At 52.5% G+C, this 26,162-nt stretch overlaps 1 protein-coding gene across 17 annotated transcripts in view; it reads right to left on the reverse strand.

Moving 5' to 3' along the window:
• CD44 (CD44 molecule (Indian blood group)) overlaps nt 1–24,472 on the reverse strand; it is a 90,974-nt gene extending 66,502 nt beyond the window's left edge. For 15 of the 17 annotated variants that reach the window (XM_025452467.3, XM_049096394.1, XM_025452466.3 and 12 more), the window contains exon 1: nt 24,202–24,436. In XM_025452467.3, the coding sequence (XP_025308252.1) occupies nt 24,202–24,268 (67 nt within the window). In that variant the 5' untranslated portion in view covers nt 24,269–24,436. Of the gene's footprint in view, nt 1–19,788; nt 20,033–24,201 lie in introns of those variants that run through there. The other 2 variants (XM_025452462.3, XM_035701375.2) reach the window with 2 other exon arrangements.
• Nucleotides 24,473–26,162: the final 1,690 nt, after the last annotated feature.

Raw genomic sequence — 26,162 nt, forward strand, 5'->3', positions numbered from 1 at the left:
CTCCCTCTACCTGTGTCTCTGCCTCTCTCTGTGTGTCTCTCATGAATAAATAAATAAAATCTTAAAAAAAAAAAAAACAAATAACAAAGAGCTACCTTCTAATGTGGGGAAGCAGATGCTATACAGGTAAATGATTAATATAAAAACAAGGCAATTTCAGGTACTAATAGCACCCCAGAGAAAATAAAAGGGGGTTCTATGACAGAGCATGATGGGGGCTGCTTTGTCAGGCAATCTATGTGGTCTGACACTTTTCTATGAACTTATGGACGTATCTTACTCATTCATTATGGGGCCATGGGTGGGATCAGATACCCAGCCAAAGGAGACTACTACCCCGCCCCACCCCCGCCAACCCCAAACACACACACAGATAAAATCAGATTTGGAATTCATCTTTGCCTTCCAAGGTCCATAGGAGATATCCCTAGGACGTGGACTTAGTAAGGCAGACAAGAGAAGCTTGGAAGGCAAGGTCCGTGGCAACTGAATGATCTGGCTTCTGAGATGAGAGTTCTACTGGGGTCCTAAGCTAGGGACAGAGTTGGTGGAGCGGGGTGCACCTGTCTCTCCCGGTCCTTGGCCTCCACTTCACACAAGCAAATCAACCGCCCAACAGAGTGCGACTGTGATGTGTCTGCTCTCAAGCCCTCTGAAGCTTACGAGGGCCTCGCTCCCGGCCAGCGGCATCCCCGGCGTCCCTTATTTTACAGTCACTGGTAAGGAGCACCAGCGCTGGTGGGACTCAGCAGGTGCTGCCTGAGGACGGCATAGAAGGCCGCAGTCTTTCATCTCAGAAAGACCTGGCTCCAAGTCTCAGCCTGGGCTCTTGTGGTATGTTACACTTACCGTGTTTTCCTAACCTTTATTATTATTATTATTTTAGATTTTTTAAAAAGGTTTTATTTGTTTATTTTTATTTGAGAAAGAGCAAGCGAGAACACGAGCGAGGTGAGGGAAAGGGCAGAGGCAGAGGGAGAAACAGGCTCCCCGCTGGGCAGGGAGCCCGATGCGGGACTCGATCCCAGGACCCCGAGATCATGAGCTGAGCCGAAGGCAGGGGCTTCACCGACTGAGCACCCAGGCACCCCATGTCTTTTCAACCTTTAAACCTCCGTTCCTTCACTAGTAAAGTGGAGGTAATGCCTACCCCCATGGGTGCTTTTAAGGGTTAAAGGAAGAAAGCACCAAACACTCAGCAAAGGTGCTGACACCTAGCCGAGTGCCTGGTACTTGGTCAATATTATCCAATCATCACAAAGATTAACGTGTATTTAAGGTAGCTCAACTATAAAACGCCTCTTACTCTAACTCCATTCTTTAGTAACTGGTCAGCCGCCCACAGTACCCTTGGTGACGGCCACGCGGAAGCTCAGGAGCCAGGAGCCTAAGGACCCAGAGACGTGGCTCTGACTCTACACAGTTGTGTACTGACTTGTACAACTTCACCCTAGGAAGAAGCTTGCCTCAGGTGATGCTAAGTCATAAAATCAAAGTGGGATCCATTGGGATGACACCCAATTCATCTTTATGTCCCCAGTGTCTGGGTGCTGTCCAATAAACGTTCCTTTGGTTTAGTGGGAGAAGCATTAGGCTAACGGTCCAGGGCCCTGGGGTCTGGAGCCAGGCTTCTTCCTAATCAGCTGTCCTTGGATAAGTCACTTCATCTCCCTGGGCTTCAGTTTCTTTATCAGAGAAGGAAGAGTTTGGATGTGGTGACCTCCGGGTTTCCAGCCCACCTGGTCCCCAGCCAACCCGGCTCCCTGTCTCTAGGAGGAGAAGTCTACGCTTCTTTCTAACTTGCTCCCCCGAGCACCCCAGGAACCTGCGTGGCTCCCTCTTGCCTGCAGGACAGTGGCATTGGGCTTGGCATCCAGGCGGCGGTGGTGTGACGGCGCTGCTGACAGCGGCGTGTCAGGCAGGGTGGATGGCCAGCAGACAGAGACAGCAGACAAGACAAGAGAGAGTCACCAGCATCCTGCTCTCCGATTACACCAAATAAGCGCCTTCCAGCGCACAGAGATTAGAACCTGCCCTATCGAAGCTGGAGGGAAGAATGGTTTCAATTAAGAGAAACACAGCAGAATTACTGATTTCCTTAGAGACACTCCTCCTAAATTACTACAAACAGCCCCAGTGCTCCCTATGGTGAATTTTAGCGTCACGGGCCAATTCAAACCATTCTTCAGTTGTGAGGCAATCCTCAGTCCTCAAACTCTCAGCAGCCCCCACCTGCACCAGTGGGAGGCGGGACGCTCCCCAATCTTTGGTGGTCTTGGAGCTCCCACCGCCCCTGGGAAGGGGGCAGACAGGCAAGTTCCCACCACCTCCTTTCCTGAAGATAGCTCCCAGTAGTTCTAAATTGTTTCAAAGCCCTTCATTTTCCAGGAGCCAGAAAAATCCAGACGCTTGGGAAAAGGGGATGCTTTGAATTTTCAAGACCTCCGGTTCTGGGAATGGAAAAACGAGATGAACTCCCCCATAAAGGGGAAGGGAAGCTTGTGGGGCAATGTTGAAAGGGAGAGAGGAGCTCCGAATTGAGGTCCAGCCCCACCACATTAAGAGCTGAGCTGTCTTAGCAAGTTCCTTTACTTTTATGAGCCTCAGTTTCTCAGCCTGTAAAATGGCTCTGATGGAATTTCAGCCAACCATCCACTTAGTGGATATCTGTACATATATACCTCAAAGAGGAGTTTGTGCCAGGGACGTAATAAATATATACAGCAGCAGTGGGCTTGGCTCCTAACAGGGGCTTAGTAAATGCCAATCTTTTTCCTTCTCCCACAGGGATGTGAATCTCGGACGACTGGCCACAGCTCTCCTCGAAACCATGGGTACCCCGACTTTCTAATTAATGACATCTTTACACCACGAAACCCCATCTGTGCTTTGATAATCTTCTGTTTTGGCCTGAACAACAGGCCACCGCCACCCTCTCACAAAATCGACAGCAAAATGAGAATCCAGCAAAAAATGCAAACACTCCTATTAAAAGGTGCAAGAGCCTTAGTCACTTCTGAGGTGTGGCTGGGAGAGGCCAGACCTTCCTTTCTTTAGAGGACAGCAGAATTAAGCAGTGAAAGGCAATTAAAGGTATTTTTGGAGAGGAGAGAATCGAACCCCCCACCCCCATGACTTACTGCCTCGACTACAGACTTTAGAGGCCGGTCCTCCACCCACAACCAGGTAATCCCAAGCTCGGCCTTCTGGGGAGGAAGTGGGCTCTGGGAAACTCCACTGTTTCCAGAATGAGAAGGAAGCCACCGCACTAACGTGCCCCCGAGGGCCCTTCCATACAGTGAGGCTGGAGAACAGGACACCTGGACCGCGAGGGAGGACAAACCACCTCCTCCTCCGGCCCCACCGCCAACCCCCAGGACCCAAGGCAGGAGGAGGCTGATCCTGCTGAGACAAGCAGCCTGGGAGGCTGGCTGTCATTTTGCGAGGCAAGACGGGACCTGCAGTGCATTTCCCCACCCGCTTTCAGCAGCTCCCGCACGACCCGGAGTTCCCAGAACATCCCACTGCTGTTTCATCTGCTCAGCAAGCAACGGCCGTTCCAGGAAGCACCCGTGGGTGCAGCTCTCCGGTGTGCCCTCCTCACCAAAGTAGATGTGAGTCCACTGCCTGATGTTTTGCCCAGAAAGGGGATGGGGATGAAAACCTTCCAAAGGCAGCTGCAAGCATTTCTCAAGCGTAACAGCAAAATGAAGTGAGGGCTGAATGGTGGAGAGCTCCGGGGCCTAGTAATAGTGGCCACAATGATCACTGATGAACACGGCTCCCTCCCTGCCACTCGTTCCCTCAAGGGCTTCATGCAAAGGATCCCATTAGTCCTTACACGACCCAACAAGTAGGTATTGCTACTCTATTCTAAAGATAAGAAGCCTGAGGCTTAGAGACGTTGTGTAAATTGCTTAAGGCCCCATAATTGTTGAGTAGCAGGACTCCAACGGAGACCTCCCTCTAGCGCCTACACTGCTTTCTGAGCGGCAGGACACCAGACTCAGGGTCCCCCTGTGCATCCCTGACAGCCTGCCCTTGCCCCGGGCACTCAACTGGAGTGAACATCCTCGAAGCCAGCCTTTAGCAGCCGGTCAGAAACCTGGCTTTAAGAGACACTGTTCCCTGTCGGCCTGTTTGAAGCGAGGTCTGTTTCTGAACGTCTTCCAGAAGGCCTGGGAAGCTCGTTTAGGAGAAGAAACCAAATTAATTTTCCAGTTTTTAACAATGCAAACAATGCAGAATATAAACACGGTTGTTGACTTTTGCCTCCCAAACAATATAAAGAACAGGAAGCTCAAACAGATGATAGAGTACGTTTCCTGATTCTTGAGAAACAATCCTTTTGGAAGGCTGGGGCTTATCTGGTGACAGTTGTTGGAAAGCAGAGAGAGCTGTCTCAAATATGTCCCAGAGGGAGCCACAGGGAGAGAGGAGTCTAGAGGACCCAAGGCTTGCTTCCCCCAAACCTTGCCTCGTTTTTCCTCTGCCTAAACAGAAACAGACTATTTCTTAGATGATGCCAGCCAAGGAGGGGAGGTAGGAATTGGGGTGGTGGGCACCATGAAGAGGAAGGACAGAATGAGCAATGGGGCCTGCTTGCCGACCCTCCTTTGCTTTTTAAGTGCTTGTCTCTTATTCCAAGAAAGATGTCTCAATAAATGATAGATGACAGAGACACAAATGGATCTGTGATAGATACATAAATAGGTAGATCCACAGGCAGGTAGTAGGTAAAAAATAGATCCATAGGTACACAGATAGGTAAGTGTATAGATGATAGATAGATAGAACCAGACTGACAGAGTGTTGTTTTTCTAAGTTGGATTTAGCGATCACAGCCTGAATCCACGATGGTAAACCACAATCCCACAAAATCGCCCCAACATTGAAGTGGATACAGGCCTTCAGAAAAGAGAATTCCAGCCCCAACTTCATTCAACAAGGTTTTATTCAGGCCCCATGTGCTGGGCACTCGGACCAGGGCACCGAGCAAGGGAGGCAAGGCCACTCACTGTCCCAAGGGAGGCTATGGCCCAGAGGAGAAGACAGACATTAAACAAGTCAATGACCGGACACAATAGATGTCATAACAGAAGTGAAGGGTGCTGAGAGGTTATTCCAAAGGGAAACCTTTCTTCCGCAAGACCTTTGCTGGCCCCAAGGGATGCCTCTCCAAGCAAATGCCATTTCAGCTGAGAACTGGAGTAGATTGGGAACGAGGCAGCCAGTCTCAGGCTCAGCAAGCCTCACTGTCAGGAAATTCACCCTCAGAATAAACCGTAAAATCACCAGGTTTGATTTTATAAAAATGATTTTTTTTCATAAAATCCATTTCCTCTGGCTCTTTCACCATCAGACACCAAAAACAAGTGGTCCTTTCCCGTGTAAGAAAGGACCATATCCTTGAGGTTCACATTAAACACCCTTTGGGCTTCTCTTCCCTTGATGCAGTCATCATAAGTCTTTCAATGATATTTAGGTGAAAAAAAAAAAAAGAATGGAAAACAAATAGTAAACAAAATCCCAAAGTTCCCCCCCACACACACACTCCATACCACTAGATGCATGAGCTAGCTGCATCCCAGGAAACCCTCCTGTTCATCTTTGGGCTTATTAGAATATTAAGATGTTAGACCCTTGAACTTCAGACTCAAAGAAGCTACCAGGAAGGCATTTTTCTGCTCGTGAAAGAGCAATTATTAATATAAAACTCAATAGTTTTGGACTCCTTGAAAGGAAGTTGGGTCCACTGGAAGCCAACACACTGTGGTGAGATGGACATCAGCTCTGGGAGTGGAAAACTAGGGTTCAAATCCTGAAATCTGCATTAATTAGCTATATGACCTTGAGAAAGTCATTAAACTCGTCTCGTATACAGGAGGATAATGACGCTAACCGTGAGTTAATGTGAGGGCTGGATGATATAATGGAGCCTAAAACACTTCGCACACATTAAAACACTCTAGGAGTGCAGTTATAGAAAAGGGAAGCTAGCCATCTCCCTTGAGGGTGGTCATCTCATAATTTACAGGAAGAGATACTCATTCAGGGTCATAGTCATGCTTTTAAAAAGGATCACTACAGATTAGTGGTCCTCACGCCTGGTGTAGCTCCAGCGGTGCTGAGATGGGTTGCTAATGAGTCTCTAATAATAGAGCGCTCAAGTATGCAAACAACTGATTATTTCTTGTATAAAATTTTTAAGGTTATTCCCCGATATGCTTTTTGGGGGAGAGAGAAAAGGACAAAGTTCCAGCTGTTATGATTGAATGCAAGCCACAGACCATCGAAGTCTAAAAATGCAGTGTCCCCCATGTGAACTCTACCCATGAGGTGTGTCTTCTCACGAAACGGCTGAGGGTGTGCCTTAGGAACACAAGAACTTAGCTTTGCTTTTTTTCTTTACTCTATATAGAGTCTCAAACCACAACTCGACCGGGTGGGTGGACACCCTCCGGGGCCTTACTCATTGTAGTAGACATTGTTATTAATGCAACAAAGTTCTCCTAATTGACTCTTGATTTTGTTCAAAATCCCGAAGTTGTGCTTCAGGGGGTGTGAGGTCCCAACTCCCAGCTCCAACGGGTGAATCATGGCTGGTCTAAGTCAAGCACTGTGGTCAGAGTTCTCCTAGCCAACAACTGGCTCTGCGTGAGCATTTCGTGGGATGTGACCCCAAACTTCAATGAAAAGGAAAGGAAAGTCAATTAAGGACTTCTGGAAAAGCCACCCCTCCAATTTTCTAGAAGAGACATTTGTGAATAAGCATTCCTCCTCCTGCTGCTGGATATTGTTATTTTTTTATAGGATGCTTAAAACTCTGGAAGTCAGTTTCAAACTACGAAGAGGGCTGACCTGTAGGAAGCCGATGGGCGCGGTGGAGTGGAAAATTAGAAGAAAACTGGATCTTTGATAACATCATTGAGTTCCTGGTATTCCAACCTCCATACTTCTTGTTTGGGAAACAGCCTTTTATGACGGTTTCTGTCACTTACAGAGCTATTCGGGTGGCACGCACTGACGTGGGCTTACCAAGAAACAGCTTCGGGTAGTTACCAGCGACAAAGGAGATAAAGAAGTGAGGCCCTTGTAGCCAGATGGTTAGACATCGGAATCCCAGGGGTCCGATAGAAACACCTGCCCGACTGCTGGAAGTCATCCTGCAAATCACTCCCTACACACCCACTGATCGAACCCCAAGCCCAAGCTCCAATCTACAAAGTGCTCAAAAAACAACAACAACAAACAAACAAAAACAAAAACGAGAAATTCTACCAAAACCAATGAGCTCTGACCCCAAACCCAGGCTCAACTTTCAAGATTCCTAAGTCAATTATGAACTTTTTCCCATGGCTTAAAATAACTCTGACATCATATGACACTTTCTGTTTCCCAGAATTTGGGTTCCCTTGCTCCCCCCAACACAAACTTCTACACGTCTCATTCAGTAAAAACAAACAAACAAATAAATATAAGCCTCGCTCAGCTTGGAGGATGCCATGCATGGTTCTCTATTCATCCACTGTCTGTTTCAGGGCAGATGTGATAAACCAGTTGCTTTCAGAATTTTGAAGACTAGAACTTTCTTTTCTTGCTCTTGTACTCAGTGAGCCAAGTGTGACACAGCCGGAAGAGGAGGTGCTTTGGCTCGAGTTGCTGAAGGGGCTTTGACCTCACCCACCAGGCAGTTTCTTGGTCCTGAGCACTGTTAAGGTTGAAAAGTTCAACAACTAGGGCCCCCAAGGACCTGGGGACATCCTATAAACCTAGTTGCTGCTCTTCATCCTACCGGGCTCCCCTGATGCTCCAGATAGATGAGGTCTCCCCGGTACATGCTCCCGGAGACCCTGCGCTTCTCCATCTCAGCATTTACCACTAGAATTGTTTACTCTCTGTCTTCCAAGATAGACTGGAAGTTCCATGAGAGTAGAAACGGTGTCTCTCTTGCTTGACAGTGTATCCCCAGTGCCTGGCCCAACACTAGGTCCATAATATTGTTCAATAAACACATGTTGTATGAACCAATGAATCATTTGAAAAACCACTGATTATTGACTCAGCTCACAGAACTGCTCAGAGAGGCTGGGCAAATGCCAGGCCGGGTTGCACCGGGCTCTCTGGTTTCTAAACGTTCATTAAGTCGAAAGGGATCTCAGGTGAACACCAAATACGGATAAACAGGTATGGCACAGGAAACCAGGTCCAAGTACAATAAAGGCTCCGAAAAAAAAAAACAAAAAAAAAACAAACAAACAAACAAAAAAAAAACAATAAAGGCTCCGGCAGTGTGTAAGCCATTCCCCGTTGTGCCACAAAACCCGGTACCCTTTTAGCTTCCTCTCCTGGTCACCCCAGTCTTCTCGCCAGCCTCGTCTTGCTCAGTGCCTTCCCTCTATCGACTCAAAGCATGAAATGGAAAGAGCATTGGACTGAGAATCAGAAGACCAGCGTTTTGATTCTAATGAGTTATGTGACCTGGGGCCGGAGTCACTAGTGGGCTTTGAGATGCTTTTCCCTCCTCTGTCCGATAAACAGAATTTGTAGCATCCCTTCCCATTCTGACACCCCATCATCTTTGGCCTTTAGTCACCAGCCCATGATAACTTCCCATTTAGGGTCCTCCCTGCCTCTCTCCCCTTCTCCCTCCTTGGATCCATACTTTGGTGGATCCAGGCCAGCCGGCACTTTCTCAGCCCTAGCAAAGCATCTAACCGCCCCCCACCCCCCAAGCCCTGCCTCCGGTGTTTGTACCGAGTTACCTTAGCGAGGGCATTGTGATTCAGCTCGCCAGGGCACCCCAGTCCCCTGCCAGCCCGACTGCACCTGCACCTGCCTCAGGAAATGACACAGCCAAGCAGCCTGAGCACATACCAGGTCTTCCTAGATAAAAGCGCAGCCCAGGAGGGGACGGCAGCTCCAAACAGATTGGTGAACATTCCGAAGAATACAATTTCAATGATTGGGGTCAACCAGCAACGGGAGACAGAGATAAAGGCGAAAGTTACCTCCGGTAATAATAGGACCTTGTAGTTCCACATCACGTGCTTCTGCCTACCAGCACAAAACACTTTCACACCAGCAGGCAGAGGTGGAGAGGTCCAGGGGAGGCAGAGGGATTATTATCCCCAGGTGGTTCACACAGTGTATCGAAGCATTAGACAGATAAAGCCAGTAGCCCAAGGTCACACAATTAGGCTTTGACACGGTGGGAATTAGAGCAGAGTGTCCTAATCTCACCTGGGGGCTATTTCTAGTAGACACTTGGTGGAGCCTTTTATTTATACCTTGGCTCTATATTATCTTAGCTGCCAAGGTAGGGAGCTTGTTTTTTCTCTTGGGGATGAGGAGCGTCCCAGGATGGGCTTGCCAGCCTGAGCTCAGAATCCAGCCTACTGGACTTGGATGCGACAAGCTGGACCCAGCGGGGCCAGGCTGTGGAATGCTGCTGCTGTTTGCACTTGGGAGGCACAGGAGAGCCCCGAGTGGCAGCTGAGAATGCAGAGGCTCCAGGGCTGATAAAAGTTGTAATTAAGGCGCACATACAACCCTTTCATCTTCAAAGGCTTTACTCACATTAGCTAGTTATTCCTCCTATCACCCCCATGGGTGAGGCATCATTTTTGTCTTCTCAGTTTGCAGATGGAGAAGCTGATGCGGAGAAGGGGCCTTGTGCCAAGGAGCCTGGCTCTGGTTCAAACAGAGGAGATTCCTGGCTCCCAGCATCCAGCCTCTCTTGGGGTGACGGGAAAACAGTGCAAATGAATCCTAAGAGAAGGCTCAAGCAACCAAACTCCTCTGGGTAAGAGTCTGGATTTATACTGTTCTGGAAGGAGGTGGAGTCTACACAGAATGACTTGCTCACTGGATTTGAGTGGCCAACGTCCCAGTTTGCAGGCAGCTATCGGAAAGGAAAACTCGAAAAGCCTGCTGCTCCACTGGAGCCATCCCAGTGAGATGGGGGGCTTCCGCGGTCCCCTGCCCGAGACAGACATCACGAACAGACCACGCACGGCACCCTCTGCGGCCAGCCAAGGTCTGGCTCTCGGCACAGCCCTCCAGGCAGCCTCTGGTAATCGATGGGAAGTGGTACGTGGGCTGACACCTATTTGCCATCAGGGCTGCAGGGCTTGTCTGGGATCATCTCAAGCTGCCAGTCTCCACCCCAGCCAGAGCGGCCCCAGTGGCAACCCAAGTGGTGCTGGCGCTGCCCCACTGCTGAACCCTGCCCAGCAGCCTCCAAATACGGTGTCGTGGGAACTTCTCTGGGGCACAAGAACTGGATCTTGCAGGCGGTGCCACTGACACATGATCACCTGGAACCTGCCCAGCGTCATCCCTCACTGTTCTTCAGCTTGGCCTCCCGTCCAGGCAGGCTGCACCCTCCCTGGCGCCCCACAGGCCATACGTAACTCCCCCCACTTGAACCTTCTCAGCTCAAGCTCTGCACCCCCATGGGTCACCCTCTTCTCTGCCCTGCTCATCCACCTCACGCTCAAGTCCCACTCCTTGCACGAAGCCTGCACAATCACCGCCCGTGCCCGCTTTCCCTCGTCTTCCGGCCCTTGATGGCCCATCATCTCGTAGGGCTCCTTCACCTGTTTGACTTTTCTCCCACCAAACCGTCAGCTTTCTGGGGACAGGAACTAGATCTTCCACTCCCCTCAATCCTTTCCACGGTGCCGGTCACACTACACTCTTCAGTGAATTGAATTAGTGAGTTCATCACCATCTCCTAGTTGGGCAAAGAGGCAAACTGTAAAGGGCGAATCTTGCCCACCATCCTCCTGGGACTAAGGGGGAGAAACACCAAAGCTCCACTGGCTGCATGCGGCTGTCACTTCTCCCGTCACTTCTCCTAGATGCTGTGTCTGCGGAACCGGCTGGAGATGACCAAGCGATAACTGAGGGCATGGCATATGACAAAGAACAGAACCCAGCTGGTATTTTACTTTGGTTTCTGGTTGGCGGATACTAAAAGGGCACACCCAGGCTGGATGGGACCTCAGTAAGGACTTTCAGTGACTGACAGGAGGTCAGAACCCTGACAGGGCATTTAGTCCCTGACCCGCTTTGGCAAACTCCTAAGTAGTGCCGTCTTTAGGACTTCCTTTTTTTTTTCTTTTTCTCTTTCTATTTTTCTCTCTCTTCCTTTCTTTCTTCCTTCCTTCCTTCTTTCCTTTTCCTTCTCTGGGTTTATTAAAAAGAACTAAATATCTTAGCAGGAATCTGGAAGGCTCTGAGCAGAAGCAGCAATTCGCCATCTCAAAGGGCTGCGTTGGCCAATGCATTGGTACGTGTGTGCATGTGTACACACATACATAATATTAAATATTTGTTTTGTTTGCTCTTTTTTTTTTTTTTTTAGATTCTCGTGGCCACCCTAGTTGTTTTCTGTAGGATTCTATAGCTCACCCTCTACGCACCTCTTTGGCTGAATGATGTGGTTTTGTTTTGCGTCAACATGCTGCAGCATCCCCTTAACGGAAGCTGAGGAATCTAAGTTGCTCATCAGCTTTGAGAGTAGAGGACATTATCTTTCCCCCTCTTGGCTTTTCTGATCACTTGAAGCGATGTTTTTTAAAGCACAGTTTAAAGGAAAAGAGTATCGCATTCAGATCCTGCAGGTAACCCCAGGACTTGCTTTCTGTGGTTCTAGCTGTGTGACTGAGACGTGTACTGCACTTCTCTGGCCCAAGCTTCCTCGTCTGCCCATTCCCAGGCGGTCGAGAGGATTCAGCTGAGTCCTCTGAACAAAGCACCTTGTTCCTAAGAGTCGTGCTTGCCCAGTGGGGTTTAGAGTAGAACTGGGTCAATAGATTTGTTTCTGGCATGGATTAATAATTCACTTCTGACATTTAATACAAACCATGCATCACTTTTTTTTTTCGCACTGCATTGTAGTCCTGTTATTCTTTCCATTAAGTTTTATGAGGCTTAGGTGTTCGTGGCCCACAGAGTGGTAGATTCATAGAACGTGAGGCCTAGAAAGGATTTTACAGATCAACTGGAATCCAGCCCTCTCATTTTATACATGGAAAATCGGAGGTAAACAGGGGTGAAATGATTTGTTCAGCAAACTAAAATATAATAATAGTCAATTTCTATTCTTGAGGCACCTCTAAGTGTAGACACTGAGTGCTAGACACCACATGCTAAACATTGTTCTAGACATTTAACATGTGCACGGCCTGAGCTCACACCACTCTGAGGTGGTAGAGAGGGGAATCAAACCTCAGGTCTGGCTCTTCTCACAGCCCTTACTCCTTCTACACAGCCCTCCTCCAAAGCCAAACCTCCGCATTCCCGGTGTACCACGCAAACCCTCTGATTTGGCACAAGTGGTCTTTGGAATAGAAGGTTTTAAACCATTGAAAGAAACAACTTCCTCTTTTTTTGTTTTCACAGAGTGACCAAAAGCCAACATCTTTTCTATAAGTGTCATTGAGTATATGATTTTGAGGCTTGGGTTTTTTTGTTTTTGTTGAGATATATATATATATATATATATATATATATATATATATATATACATACATACACACACACACACAGGAGGCCAGATTTGGAAGGAATTGCTGGGGCATAGAGGCAGACAGGCTTATAGGAAACCAAGATCCCTGTTCTACTGGACAAAACCTAATGAGCTCTGAACAACCCCCTACCTTGCCTGACATGTCAAACTTCAGGAGAGATACACTCCAATTAAGGAGAATGCAGAGAAAAGCACTTTTAAGGAAGTTTGAGGCTCACTAAAAGAGACACTGGAAAAAAAATAAAATTAAAAGGTTTTTATAGACCAGAAAGAAAAAAAAGGATGAAAAAAATTAGCCAGAACCTATAAAAATCACAAAAGCTAAATGATAAAGGTTGCTTTGCCAAATCTAGAAATTCCATCCATTCATTCAGTCATCCGATGTTTACTGAGCATCTACTATAATGGGGGAACTGATGACTGGGGGCTACCATGAGACAAAAATACATATGATGTACATAAAGCATGAGTTCTCCCCTAAGGAGCTTATATGCTCACCAGTGAAAGAGAACAGATGGCCACACACGGCTCAGAGGCATCCCTTAAACTTCATTCTATTAGATGGAGGTATACATGTAGGGTTTTTATGAATTATCAAGGAGAAGCAAGGCAATGCTTGCAACTAAGCACCTGGGTGGCTTAGTTGGTTAAGCATCTGCCTTCAGCTCAGGTCATAATCTCAAGGTCCTGGGATCGAGCCCTGCACTGGGTTCCCTGCTCAGTGTGGAGCCTGCTTCTCCCTCTCCCTCTGCCCTTCTCCCTGCTTGTACTCGCTTGCACGCTCTCTCTCTCTCATAAATAAATAAATAAATAAATAAATAAATAAATAAATAAATAAATTCTTTAAAAGAAAGAAAGAAGACAATAGAGGAGAGTAAAAGTCTCTCTGGTAAGACCAGAGGGATGTGCCTGACCTCGAAGGCTGACGTTGGGAAGACACCTTGTGCTACCACAGAAGATCCACAGCAAAGATGAACTTCAGGGCAAAAGATTTCTCTGGCAGCATCACTTCCCTCCCCAAAGTCTGGTCCACCTCTGCGTGACCAGCACTCTTGTAGGAACCTGAACCCCTGTCTTCCCTTTTCTGATGAAAAATGTGACCATGCAATAAACCGGTGGGCTGGGGCTGGCTCAGTGACATCAGCTGGTCTCCTGCAGTCTGTAAGACGGTGCACAGCTCTGCTAGACTCTGCTTCCTGAGCCAGATGCACTCAGTAATGCCAGCATTTGTGACTGGCAGGTCGGAGATCTTCATTTAATATTTCTGGAGTGCGTGAAGACTGGGGCCAGGGGCCTGGGCAGAAACCACCTTCTAGGCCCGAGCCAGGAGACCAGGTATTGGTTGCATGGCATTGTTCATTTCTCCTTGACATCTCAATTTGCATAATAATAAACACCTGCAAGGCTTTACTGCCATCACTCTAACACCTCTGCAGATTCTCTTTGAGAGAGGAAGTAGTAAAAGAGGCTGGGGTGTGGGTCCTAGAAGGTACTGTAGACCTGCTCAAGTGAGAGGAAGTAGTAAAAGAGGCTGGGGTGTGGGTCCTAGAAGGTACTGCAGACCTGCTCAAGTGAGAGAGGAAGTAGTAAAAGAGGCTGGGGTGTGGGTCCTAGAAGGTACTGCAGACCTGCTCAAGGGAAATTCAAATGGGTAATGAATCTGTGATGAGTCTCTGAGCCCAGGCCAAACACACACAGACGAGTGTCAGGTGTCCTCAGGTGGCTCTGACTCCACCTTTCTTGGGGGGCTTGTCCTGCCCATCTCCCCTACCTCCCCCAATGCACAGGTCACCTGCTGGGCCACACAGAAGCCAGGCCACCCTTAGGTTTAGGCGAGGGCTGTGAAGAAGGGCCCACTGCTAGTATTTGCTCAGTTCCTTGTGTCAGGGTGAGTGTAGCCTGATTTCTGATGGCCTCCTTCCTCAGTTCCCTCCTTCCCTCATCAATTCTAGCTGGTGGAGAGAAGGCCCTGGGGCCAAAGACCCTTGCACTGAGGGCAAACCTGCTATTTAACACCCCTTTTCTAGCTTTGGCCATTCATGAGCCAAAGTCCTAGATGGTGGAGAAACACTAATCAGCAACTTCCACCTCTCCTCCAGGGGACAAGTAATGAAGTGATAATGAACAAACAACTCAACCCACCATCCTTTCCAATCCTACCTCTTCCCCAGCTTCCCATCATATGGACAAGAGCAGAACTTCCATCCAGGAATTGGAATGAATGAGCCACTCAGGGTATGAATGGGGAGAAGCTTCCATGACAACTTCTTTCCCCTTCATGCTTGCAATTCCAGCCCTTCCTCTGACATCACGTGTAAAAAGGGAGGGTAAGACTAGCTCTGTGGATGTTATGACCCAACCCACACCTGATTCCCAAGTGGAGTTTATGAAAACAACCACAATACTACCAGATATCCCCATTCGGGTTTCTGGGGGCCCTGACATCTTGGCGTACGAGAAGCACAGGAATGAAGTAACTAAGAGCTTCCCAGTAGCCACATCACTTCGGTTGAAATCCCAGCTCCATCACTTAGCAGCTCTGTGGCCTTGGACAAGTTACTCAAATTCCCCATGGCTCAGTTTTCTCATATTTAAAAGAGGGATGATAAACCCCACTACTTCATAAGGTTGGTGTATGAGTTCAACAAGTCGGTATAAAGGACATAGAATGGTGCCTGTCCTGGCACCTGGTTAACGTTCCATGAGTATTTACTATTGTTACTAATTGTGGTGATTGTTATCTCAAAAATATACACCTAAATACAAAGAAACAAGTGCAAAAGGTACAAGAGCTCTCTCTGTCCAGAAAGGTTGTGGGGAAGAAAGATGAACTTACAGGCACCTTCAGAGGAGACTTGCAGTGACACCATCGCAAATGTGAATAATCTCTCCCCGCTGGAGTTTTGCAATTAACCTTTACTCTCAAAAGCTGAGGACTTGAGGAAGATTTTTGGGGCCTGGGTTTTGCAAATCACCTCCTCGGTGACTCAGCCCTCCCCACCCACCTAGGACCTATCTATGCCCACACTTGCACTCACGAGGGCCACTTGCCGACTTGGGTGGACACACCCAGGCAGCCAGGGCACATCAAACTCAGAAAGATCTGGCTTCGAGATGTTCTTTCCCCCCACAACACCCATCCCTTCCTTCCTCGTTTGACTCCCTGCGTCCGAGCGTCACTGGGCAGGTGATCCCTGGGTAGGGTAGGCAGGACCTGCCCCAGGTGTGGGCAACTCCAGACTCAGCAAGCTCTACAGAGAGGAGGCATGGTTTGCTGTTGCCGGTGTGGCTCGCCACCAGACAGCAGGCTTCCCTGGAGCCTTGCCCCTTCCTGAGCTGCAGGAGACCCACAGAGAAGGTGACACTCTTCTGTGAAGCTCTTCTGCTTCTCTCCTGGGTGCCACCACCTTCCAGAAGCAGGCATGGAGGCAGTTGGGGGGGGGGGGGGGAGGCGGGCAGAGGGGTGTTTAAGGAGTCCAACCTCAGATCAGCATCTCCAAAATAATCTCCAAGTGGGCTGCTGCTAGGGAGTGTTTTATTTTGAAGCTTAAATTTAGGGGTTGGTGTCATCATGCTGCCTGGCTTCCACTCCCTTCTTGGCCTGAGAAGCTGGTAACCCTGTTCTGAGAGAGACGTCCCCAGCCACAGCAAGCAGCCACCAAAACCACAAACAGATGGGTGATCTCCCTGTTTGGGCAGACCGAGCATGAGCCCTGTGGTGGGCAGCTGACCAGGCAAGCGCCCTGCTCACCCCTGCCCTGAGCAAAACAGCCATCCCCACTGCTATCGCACAGAGAGACGTGCTGTCTTATGCATGTGTCCAGCACGCTTCCATATATAGGATGGAGCTATTTCTGTAGTCTGCATATTCATTTCAGTTCAACAGTTCCTGGCAGCTAGGGCCAACCCTGGGATCTGGGACCACACACACGCACACACAATATGATTGTGACATAATCCCTGGGGCTCCCGCAGTGCTGCAGAAGCCAGATAAGAGAAGGCAGGTCAGGCTTTGGGTTTTCCCCCTTTGAGGGGAGTGAAAGTCATTAGCGCCCCTTGGCCCCCAAAGTGAAAGAGGCCTCTCTGCCTGATTTTACTGCACAGCCTTGAGGCTAATTAATTTTAGCCCTACGAGGCTGGGGGGGCCTATCCTACCCGAGGGGCCCTATGAGGACCAGGTACCACGCTGTCAGAGGCGAGCTTACTGGAATGGCTGCCATCGTGTGACACCAGATTCTCAACGTGAGGGGACTTCGCCAGCACCACCGTCCCTCTGGCAGTGTCCAGAGGCCTTTTTGGCTGTCACACCTTGAGGAGGGGCAGGGCACTACCCGAACCGGGTACGTGGAAGCCAGAGAGCACGGCCAGCCAGCACCCAGGAAGCCACACACCACACATGACAGGGCGAGCTAGCTGCTCAGGGGCGAGGGAGGTGGCCTTCTTATGAGCCCCTCCCCCAGTGCCCAACCCCCCAGTGCGGCAAGTGGGCCCCCCGTCAATGTTTGTTGGCCGTATGGGCTAGTTAACTCATGTACTCGAGAGTGGGTAAACTGATGGCAGGCAAGAGGGACACATCCCCCTTTTCACTTCTGCTTCTTCATACATTCAAATGCCATCCTGTCCCCATGGCCACCTCCTCCCGCCCACCTTGCTGCGTGTGTCACCAACGCCCTTAGCCTCACAGTCTCCTGACAGCCAGGCCGCCCAGCAGCTGCACCATGTTCAAAGTTCTTGGCTGCAGGTGCCAGTGTCACACCTGTGATTCCCCGGTGGTGCCCGGCACAGCGGGGGGCCCACAGAAGACACCCGACCGGCAGATGCCCACTACAGGCAGATGCGTGGGCTCAGGCGTGCACACACTCACAAGCACACCCACGGTGCGTGTAGGCCCACGTCTAGCAAGCAGGACTCCAATGCGTAGCTTGTCCTGGTGCTTTCCATATCGGGGTGACCACGAAGTGGAGAGCAGAAGAATAGTAAATATTTCTCCCCAGTATTTCTCCACGTTTTCTCAGCCAAGCGTCATTTGAATCGGACACCTGGCCGACAAAGGAGCTGCAAAGCTGTGAATTCCTTTATGCAAAGCGCCTTGCAAAGCTTCTGACCCCTGATCACACGAAACCAAACACATTTACTGGTAGAAAAACATATAGACGCTCAGTCAAAATATATGCCGTGCGTCAATTGGTAGAGCATTTGCACATTTGAAAGCCGGACTCTCCGGGGAAACCTGGCAGGCACGACCACTTTGTCCGTGCCCAGCCAAGGTCCACAACCACAAACCAGGGAGCACCCCTTCCACAGTCTATCAGGTGGCCCTTGCTTCCCAAACCCTTGGTGGCCCGCTGAGGGTGGGGGTGGGGGGTGGTATGCTTTTTAAGAAAAATTGCAACTTGCCGCATGAGTAAAGAGGTAGGGTTTGAAGTTAAGGTAGGAGGCACCGGCCCCCCTGCTAGTTCTCAAGAACACTCGTGTGCTTCCCATTCAAGCAGAGACACAAAGGAAATTGAGTCATCGGCCTCTTGCCGTGCAATCCCCCAGAATTTCTTTCTGAAGCAGAAAAGATCCCCTTTGAGGACCATGCTTTGTCTGACAGCATCTGCCACCTGCTTAGGCTCCCTCTTGCACAAGAGCCGCTTCCTTTTCAGGCTCTGGGTGGAGCTGGCCGAACCGAGGTGGTGGGAGACTCAACTGCAGCCTCTGTCTCAGCCCCGGCCCAGTCCAGAGCGGCCCTGGCCCCGGCCCAACACGGCCTCAGCCCCGGCCTCAGCCCCGACCTCAGTCCCAGCCCAGCACACTTCAGCCCCAGCCCTGGCTTCATCCCCAGCCCAGCCCCAGCCCCACACAGCCTAGCACCAGCTCCAGCCCAGCCTCAGCCCAACACAGCCTCAGCCCCAGCCCCAGCCCCAGCCCCAGCCCCAGTCCCAGCCCAACACAGCCCAGCCCAGACCAGCCTCAGCTTCAGCCCCAGCCCCAGCCCAGCCCAGCCCCAGCCCCAGCCTCAGTCCCGGCCTCAGTCCCAGCCCAACACAGCCCAGCCCAGGGCAGCCCAGGGCAGCCCCAGCCCCAGCCCAACACAGCCTGGCCCTGGCTTCAGCCCCAGCCTCAGTCCCGGCCTCAGTCCCAGCTCAACACAGCCCAGCCCCAGCCTCAGCCCCAGCCTCAGTCCCAGCCCAACACAGCCCAGCCCCAGCCCAAAACAACCCCAGCCACAGCCCAACACAGTCCAGCTCAGCCCAGCCACAGCCCAGAGCAACCTCAGCCTCAGCCCCAACCCCAGCCCAACACAGCCCAGCCCAGCTCCAGCCCCAGCCCCACACAGCCTAGCCCCAGCCCTAGCCCAGCCCCACACAGCCTAGCCCCAGCCCTAGCCCAGCCCCACACAGCCTAGCCCCAGCCCCAGCCCAGCTCCAGCCCCAGCCCACACAGCCTAGCCCCAGCCCAAGCCCAGCCCCAGCCCAACACAGCCCATCCCAGAGCAGCCTCAGCCCAGCCCAGCTCCAGCCCCAGCCCCACACAGCCTAGCCCCAGCCCCAGCCCAGCCCCACACAGCCTAGCCCCAGCCCCAGCCCAGCCCCACACAGCCTAGCCCCAGCCCCAGCCCAGCTCCAGCCCCAGCCCACATAGCCTAGCCCCAGCCCAACACAGCCCAGCCCAGAGCAGCCTCAGCCTCAGGCCCAGCCCCACACAGCCTAGCCCCAGCCCAGCCCGAGCCTCAGCCCAACACACCCCAACCCCAGCCCAACACAGCCCAGCCCAGCTCCAGCCCCAGCCCCACACAGCCTAGCCCCAGCCCCAGCCCAGCCCCACACAGCCTAGCCCCAGCCCTAGCCCAGTCCCACACAGCCTAGCCCCAGCCCCAGCCCAGCTCCAGCCCCAGCCCACACAGCCTAGCCCCAGCCCAGCCCCAGCCCAACACAGCCCAGCCCAGAGCAGCCTCAGCCTCAGGCCCAGCCCCACACAGCCTAGCCCCAGCCCCAGCCCGAGCCTCAGCCCAACACACCCCACCCCAGCCCAACACAGCCCAGCCCAGCTCCAGCCCCAGCCCACACAGCCTAGCCCCACCCCCAGTCCAGCCCTAGCCCCAGCCCCAGCCCCAGCCCCAGCCCCACACAGCCCAGCCCCAGCCCCAGCTACAGCCAGGAGCCACTGCTGGGCAGGCCAGCTTACCTCCCACCACCTCCACGCTGTCAGGGAACCCTAGTTTGACACCATTAGCCTGGATACCATAGACTGATCTGAAATCTCACTTGGGTAGCCGCATGTCACCCGGAGCTCCATACTGGCTTTCAGTTCAAAATCCTTGACTTTTGTAGGCAACTGTGTCAGCCTGCCACCTGGGTCCTCGAGACTTTCCTTCGTTGGGCCACATACAATCTGCTAAACACTGAGGGCTTCCACGGAGCATGTGACGAGGGCCTTTCTGGGTCAGTGCATCTAAAATGCTTGCGGGGTTAGGGTGAAGGCCTCTGCAGAGCCTCTTCCTTAATTTTCAGGCAGAAGGCATTGCCCTAACTTGTCTCTTAGACAAGGAACAGCCTCTCCCTTTTTTTTCCAAGCCTGCAAATGAGAGCATGTCTAGAAGGGCAGCTGGACTCTGATAAGGGAATTGACTTATTTTAGTAACAAATAACTAGGTTGGCATCTCTTGACAGCTGTGGCCAAGCTGGGGAGAGTCAGTCCAGGGTAGGGCAGCCAAGAGGCCACATCCTGCTTGGGGGGGGGGGGGGCAGATGGGGCGGGCCGGGGGAGAAGCCATTCACACCAGGCTTCACATTAGCTGGTCACATGTTACAGGGAGGGTAGGAGAATCACACACACACACACACACACACACACAGTTTCCAAAGTACTGAATCAAAGGCGCGTAAGCACTGGAGTCTAACACTCCAACGTTAGACAGTGGGAAACCCCACCTCTGCCGTTTGCTAGCTGTGTGTCCTTGGGCAAGCCATGCCACCTCCCTGAGCCTCAATTTTCTGGTCTAGAACATGGGGTTAAGAAAGTGTCAAACATGCCCAGGACTGTCGTGAGGCTCATATGGAATAACCTACTCCAACGGCTCGGCAGAGGGCCTAGCACAGAGCCGCTGCTCAGGAAACGCCACTTCCTGGGACCTGGAACTCTTCTTTGCAGTAGCAGTGTCAGGCTTCGAGAAGCAACTTTGCTTTGTGGTGAGAAACCGACATCATTATTCCTATCCTGAACTCAAACTGGATATAGCAGAGTAAAATTTAAAAATGTGGTGAATTTGCTTCGACGTGGATGGAACTGGAGGATATTATGCTGAGTGAAATAAGTCAATCGGAGAAAGACAAACATTATATGGTCCCATTCATTTGGGGAATATAAAAAATAGTGAAAGGGAATAAAGGGGAAAGGAGAGAAAATGAGTGAGAAATATCAGAAAGGGAGACAGAACATGGGAGACTCCTAACTCTGAGAAACGAACTAGGGGTGGTGGAAGGGGAGGAGGGCGGGGGGTGGGGGTGACTGGGTGACGGGCACCGAGGGGGGCACTTGACAGGATGAGCACTGGGTGTTATTCTATATGTTGGCAAATTGATCACCGATAAAAAATAAATTCATAAAAAAATTAAAATGTGGTGAGTGTTGGGGTGCCTGGTTTGCTCAATCAGCTAAGCATCTGCCTTTGGCTCAAGTCATGGTCGTGGGGTCCTGGGATGGAGCCCGGGAGGGATGCTTAGTAGGGAGCCTGCTTCTCCTGCTGCCCCTCCCCTGCTCGTGTGTGTGCAGCGTGCTCTCTCTCAAATAAATAAATAAAATCTTAAAAAAATATATATTGTGAATGTTTAATGTAGCATTTAAGGTGTGAAACAAGTGTTTTGCCCACTGCAGGGGCAGAGGGGGTGCTCATTACCGTCCTTGATGAGAGGGGTGTTTCAGAGACCTGTGGTTGGAAATGTCCAGCCCTAAGTCTGTCTCCAAGAGGGAAAAGCCACTCCTCCTCCTCTTTCTGTTTCCTCCATGGGAAAAAAGAAGGGTTTTTCTAAATGGTCCTTGGAGTCCCCATGGCTGAGTCTACGACAATGAGTCAAGAAATAGTTCTCGAATGAATGGAAGGGGATCTGTCATAACTTAAGAATTTCATGAGTCCCATGCTGCCCCTGCGTGGGGTAATTTGGAAGAAAGTGGCACCTCTTCCTACTGGCTGCCAGCCTCAGACACACCTACTTGGCACTGCGCCTCTGCAGGAAATAAGATGTCCAATGTGTATCTGGGGAACAACGGACTTAATTGATGCTAACCTCGGCAGTGATGCATTTCTTGCTTCTCCACCCGGGAAAACACAGCCACAGCCCTCACGCCCAGGAAGGGGGGTCTCTACTGCTCACAGGGAGCAGAAGGGAACGTGCCACCCACAAGCTCCGAGGCGCTCAGATGAACCCCTCTTTCTCAACACCAGGGGCGCACCTCCCAAGCAGCGACCTGTCGTCCACAGACAGGAGGAGGCGAGACGTCAGGAGGGCTCATCCACTGCCCTCTACCCGGGGCCACCTTCTTCCCCCTGCATATGACACCTCGTTCAAAGTGTCCGTTCTCCAACTTACTTTTTGGGTCCAGTGTTGGCCATTTCTCTACTTTTTACTTTCCGATATGCAGGAGGAAGCCTTTCTTTCTCCCCAAAGCCGTGCTCCCTTCCAGAGTTTCCTTGTTGTCCTCTGGAGGCCTCCTGACTCCTCCCCCTCACCCCCACCCCCACGGGGGACTGGGCGATAGTACTGCCTCCCCCCACCCCACCCCACTCCTCTTCCTCCTTCCCCGCAGCCGAGCTGCTGTTAAGTCACGTCTCCCTTCCAAGTCTCAGTTCCTTCCAAACAGCATTACAAGCACCCGAAAGCCAAGGCCCCGGAGTTATTGCTACTGGCACTTTGTCACGCTTCCTCCAAATGATGCTGTCCAAAAGGACCATGAAAACGCGGGGCAGGACTGAGCCTCTGGTGTCTGGGAGAATCTCAAGGACTGGGGACAGTGTCAAATATCAGGGGGGTCCGGCCTTGATATCTGGAACCAGGGAGACCGGGTAGGAGTCAGGAACCCGGAGCCTCAGAAACCGAGCAGAAGGCATCACCGGCAGGTAACTGGCCAATGGGCCTCCCCGGAGGTCCCAGGCGGGCCGGCCCAGGGCGCCCCCCACGCTCCAGAATTTCTCCTCTCGGCCATCCCAAATGTTTTTGCCTTTCAAGAGTTCAGTGGAGCTCTGTTCACGTTGGAAGCCTCCTCTGTGGCCTCTGGTCCCCCCTCAGGCCTCGACCCCTGAACTCTTTCCAAGCACGTCTGTGCCACACACGGAGTCCAACGCAGTCCCACTAAGCAGAGCCTCACGGACCTGGGTGCACACGCGCACCAGGCCTTCCAGCCGCGTGAAAACCGGCCAGTTACCTAACCTCTCCGCGCCTCCGTTTGTCTCCCTCCTGGGAAACAGGGCTAGTGACAGGACCCTTCCCACTGCGCCCCCGTGGGGGTAAAATAAGGTCAACGCTTGTAAAGATTTAGCACAGTGTCTGGCACGACGGAAATGTGCAGTCAACGGTGGCTGGCGCTGGCATTTCTTCCGTTACTGGGACCATTATTATTATTATTTCTGTTTCAGGGCTCTAACTCTTCGATCCCCACCTGAGCCCGGCCTAAAGTACCCAGGTCAGACTGTCTTTACTCTCCTGGTACCCCCAGAGCCGGGTTTACTGAATACTTGCTGAGTAGAATCAAGCCATAGGCTGAGCTGTCTTAATGACCCAGCTGGCGCTTCTTAAAAGAAAAATTAATTTTGCTAGCAATAAGCAAATCAGCCATGTAATTATCTGTCCACATATAGACAGAGGGAAAGAAACACCCGGAGTTCAGTCTCCCCAGAATACCTCACACGCAGCCACCCCACTCCAAAGCCACTGAAGATACAGACCCCGTTTGGTTAGGGTATAGCCAGCCCGAGCTCCCGGGTTCCTAACAGGACCCGGCCGCCCAGGCTCCCCTCCCTGCTGCGAGGCTGCCAGGCCGGGAATAGGAGCCACATCACTGCCTGGATTTCCCCTAACTGATTGGCAGGGGTGGGGTGGGGTGGGGTGGGGTGGGGGGGTGCAAGGACTGGCTCAGTCCCCGCCTTTCCTCCTCGCGCTCCCTGCCCCGGGCTGGCACCTCGTGGAAACCCAGAACCTCGCAGAGCTGGTTCAAGTTCCCACAAGCGCTGGAGAGTCGGGGCCGGGAGCCAACTGTAAGAGCCTTGCAACCCGGGCGCACTGGGGAGCCGCAGGGCGCAGGCACCCCTTTCTGGAAGGCTCGGGGCCACCACCGGCTGCCACCCCAGCTGCTCCAGGGCCACCTGGCTACCGGCCCGCCCGCCTGGGGCGCCCTGGGGCGCGGGAGCCGGTTGGTGCGGACACCGGTTGCGCGCACGCAGGACAGTTACTTTCTGCCTCGTGCTGCGTCCGTCCCTCTGCGGGTCCGTCCGTCGGTCCACGGCGACCTCAGCCAAGACCGCGCGCCGCCAACTTTCTCCTCCGCTCCTTCTCTTTCCCTCCCAGCCAGGCTGGTGCTGCCCGCCGGCCTCTCCCCAAGGGCTGAGCGCAAGCCCCGCGCCCCCCGCCCTGCGCCCCCCGCGCGCCCCCCGCGCCCGCATCCACGGGCCCCCCGCAGGCACTCACCGATCTGCGCCAGGCTCAGCCGCAGGAGGCACAGTCCCCAGGCCAGGTGCCACCCCAACTTGTCCATGGTGCGAGGCGCGAGCGCGGGGCGCCGGGGTCCGGGGGTCCGGGGGTCCGGGGTGCGGGGTCCGGTGCGCGGGGCTGGGCTGGGGGCGGTGATGCCGGCGGAGCACGGGGCGAGCGCGGCGGCCCGAACCTGTCGGGGGGCTGGGGTCCGGCCGGGCAATGAGGGCGCCTGGGAAGTTGGGTGCAGTTTTTATTCAAGGGCTGAAAAGAGTGACCTAAGAGGGAGGAGGGAGCGAGCGCAGGACACACCCAAGCGAGGGGCTGTGACTAAGCAGCCGGCGGAGGTTTAAAGACGCAGCAGCCTCCCGGCCCTTCCGCCCCCGCCCCGCGCTCCGCGGACACCCGCAGCCCGGGGAGGGGGGAACCCCGGGGAGGCCCTGCGCCCCCGGACGCCCCGGCTCCCCTCCCCGCGCGCTGCGAGGCGGCCTCGGGACCATCGACGGTTCCCTGGGTCCCTGGTTCCCTGGGTCCCGAACCCGGACCCCCGCGGCGCGGGGCGCAGCCTCCGACCCGACCCTCCCCCGGGCTTCAGGCGCACCTGGATGTGCTGCGGCCGCGATGGAGGGCGCCAGGGGTGCTCCTTGCTCACCGTGCGGAGGCGGGGCCGAGAGCCTGGGGTCCTCTCCAGGCGGACAGGGCGGGCGCATTCGTCCTCCCCCGGACCAGAAGCCGAGTTCTCACGGCTCTGGGGGCCGTTGGCTTTTTGTCGGGGCGGCTCAGGGCAAGCCGAAGATGACCGGCCGTGGACGGGGCTGCTATTTCCCTTCCCCAACCCACGTGTCATCTTCCAGGCCCAGGCTGGCACGTGGGGCCATCCGCCCATTCATCCAGCCAGCCAGCCAAGCTCATTCATCTTCCCAAACATCCTTCCACCCAGCTACTCACCTATCTCCCCATCTTTCCTGGGGGGGGGGGGGGGCTGGCACATCTACCCATCCTCCCTTCCCTCCATCCACTTGCCCACCCACACATCTTCCCTTCCCTCCATCCATTCATCCAACCACTTATTCATCCCATCACCCTCCCATACAACTTCTCCTCCACCTGCCCGGACATCCTTTTTCCACATGTCCTCATAAACCTACATCCATCCATCCATGTACTGTCTTCTTCTCCAGCCAGCCAGCCACATCTGTTCATCAGTATATCCATCCATCGTCCATCCAGTCATCATCCACCATTTTACCCATCCCCACATCGACCAGACATCCACCTGTTACTCTCTCTTGCTATCTAGACTCTTATCTATGCAAATAGTAATCCACTTTCCCTCATCCTCCCTACCCAATACACCTCAGAAAGGGAAGGAAGATTGTCTTATTCTTCAGGAGAGGCATTTTGAGTTGGAAAAATCATGCTTTGCATTATAGTTTCATATCAACCTGTAACACACGGTGATCTCATACTTGATAATCAACGGCAGTATTTATTGTCAGTGTGGACCCCTGGGAGTGTCGCCGAACAGCCTTCCTGCAGGGAAGGGAACCCAGGAAGAGGTCATGGTTGTCAGGGACTGCGGCAAGATCCTGAAGGGGCTGTGCCAGAATTTCTGAGCCGAAGGCGTTTCCTTGTGATTTTGTTATTTATTGAAAGAAATTGAGAGAAAGTGCATGCAGCCATGTCTGATTCATCAAACATGTCGCGAGTGCTCAGGGGTGTCAAGATAAGGAAGATCTGAGATCTGCCCTAACTTGAGGGGCCTCACGCTTTGGTCGGGAGTCAGGCTCGCCAGCTGGCTGTTAGCACCCAGTATGAGATGTGCTGCAAAACACGTGCGAGCAGACCGTTGTTATCCGTCCTAGAGAAGAGAGGCCCATCTTTTCCTGGGGAACACCACGGGGGTTGGGGGGGCTTCACGGTGGAGGTGATATTTGGACCAGGTCTTAAAGGAGGAG

This window comes from Canis lupus, chromosome 18 (genome assembly GCF_003254725.2).
Source record: "Canis lupus dingo isolate Sandy chromosome 18, ASM325472v2, whole genome shotgun sequence".
NCBI lineage: Eukaryota > Metazoa > Chordata > Mammalia > Carnivora > Canidae > Canis > Canis lupus.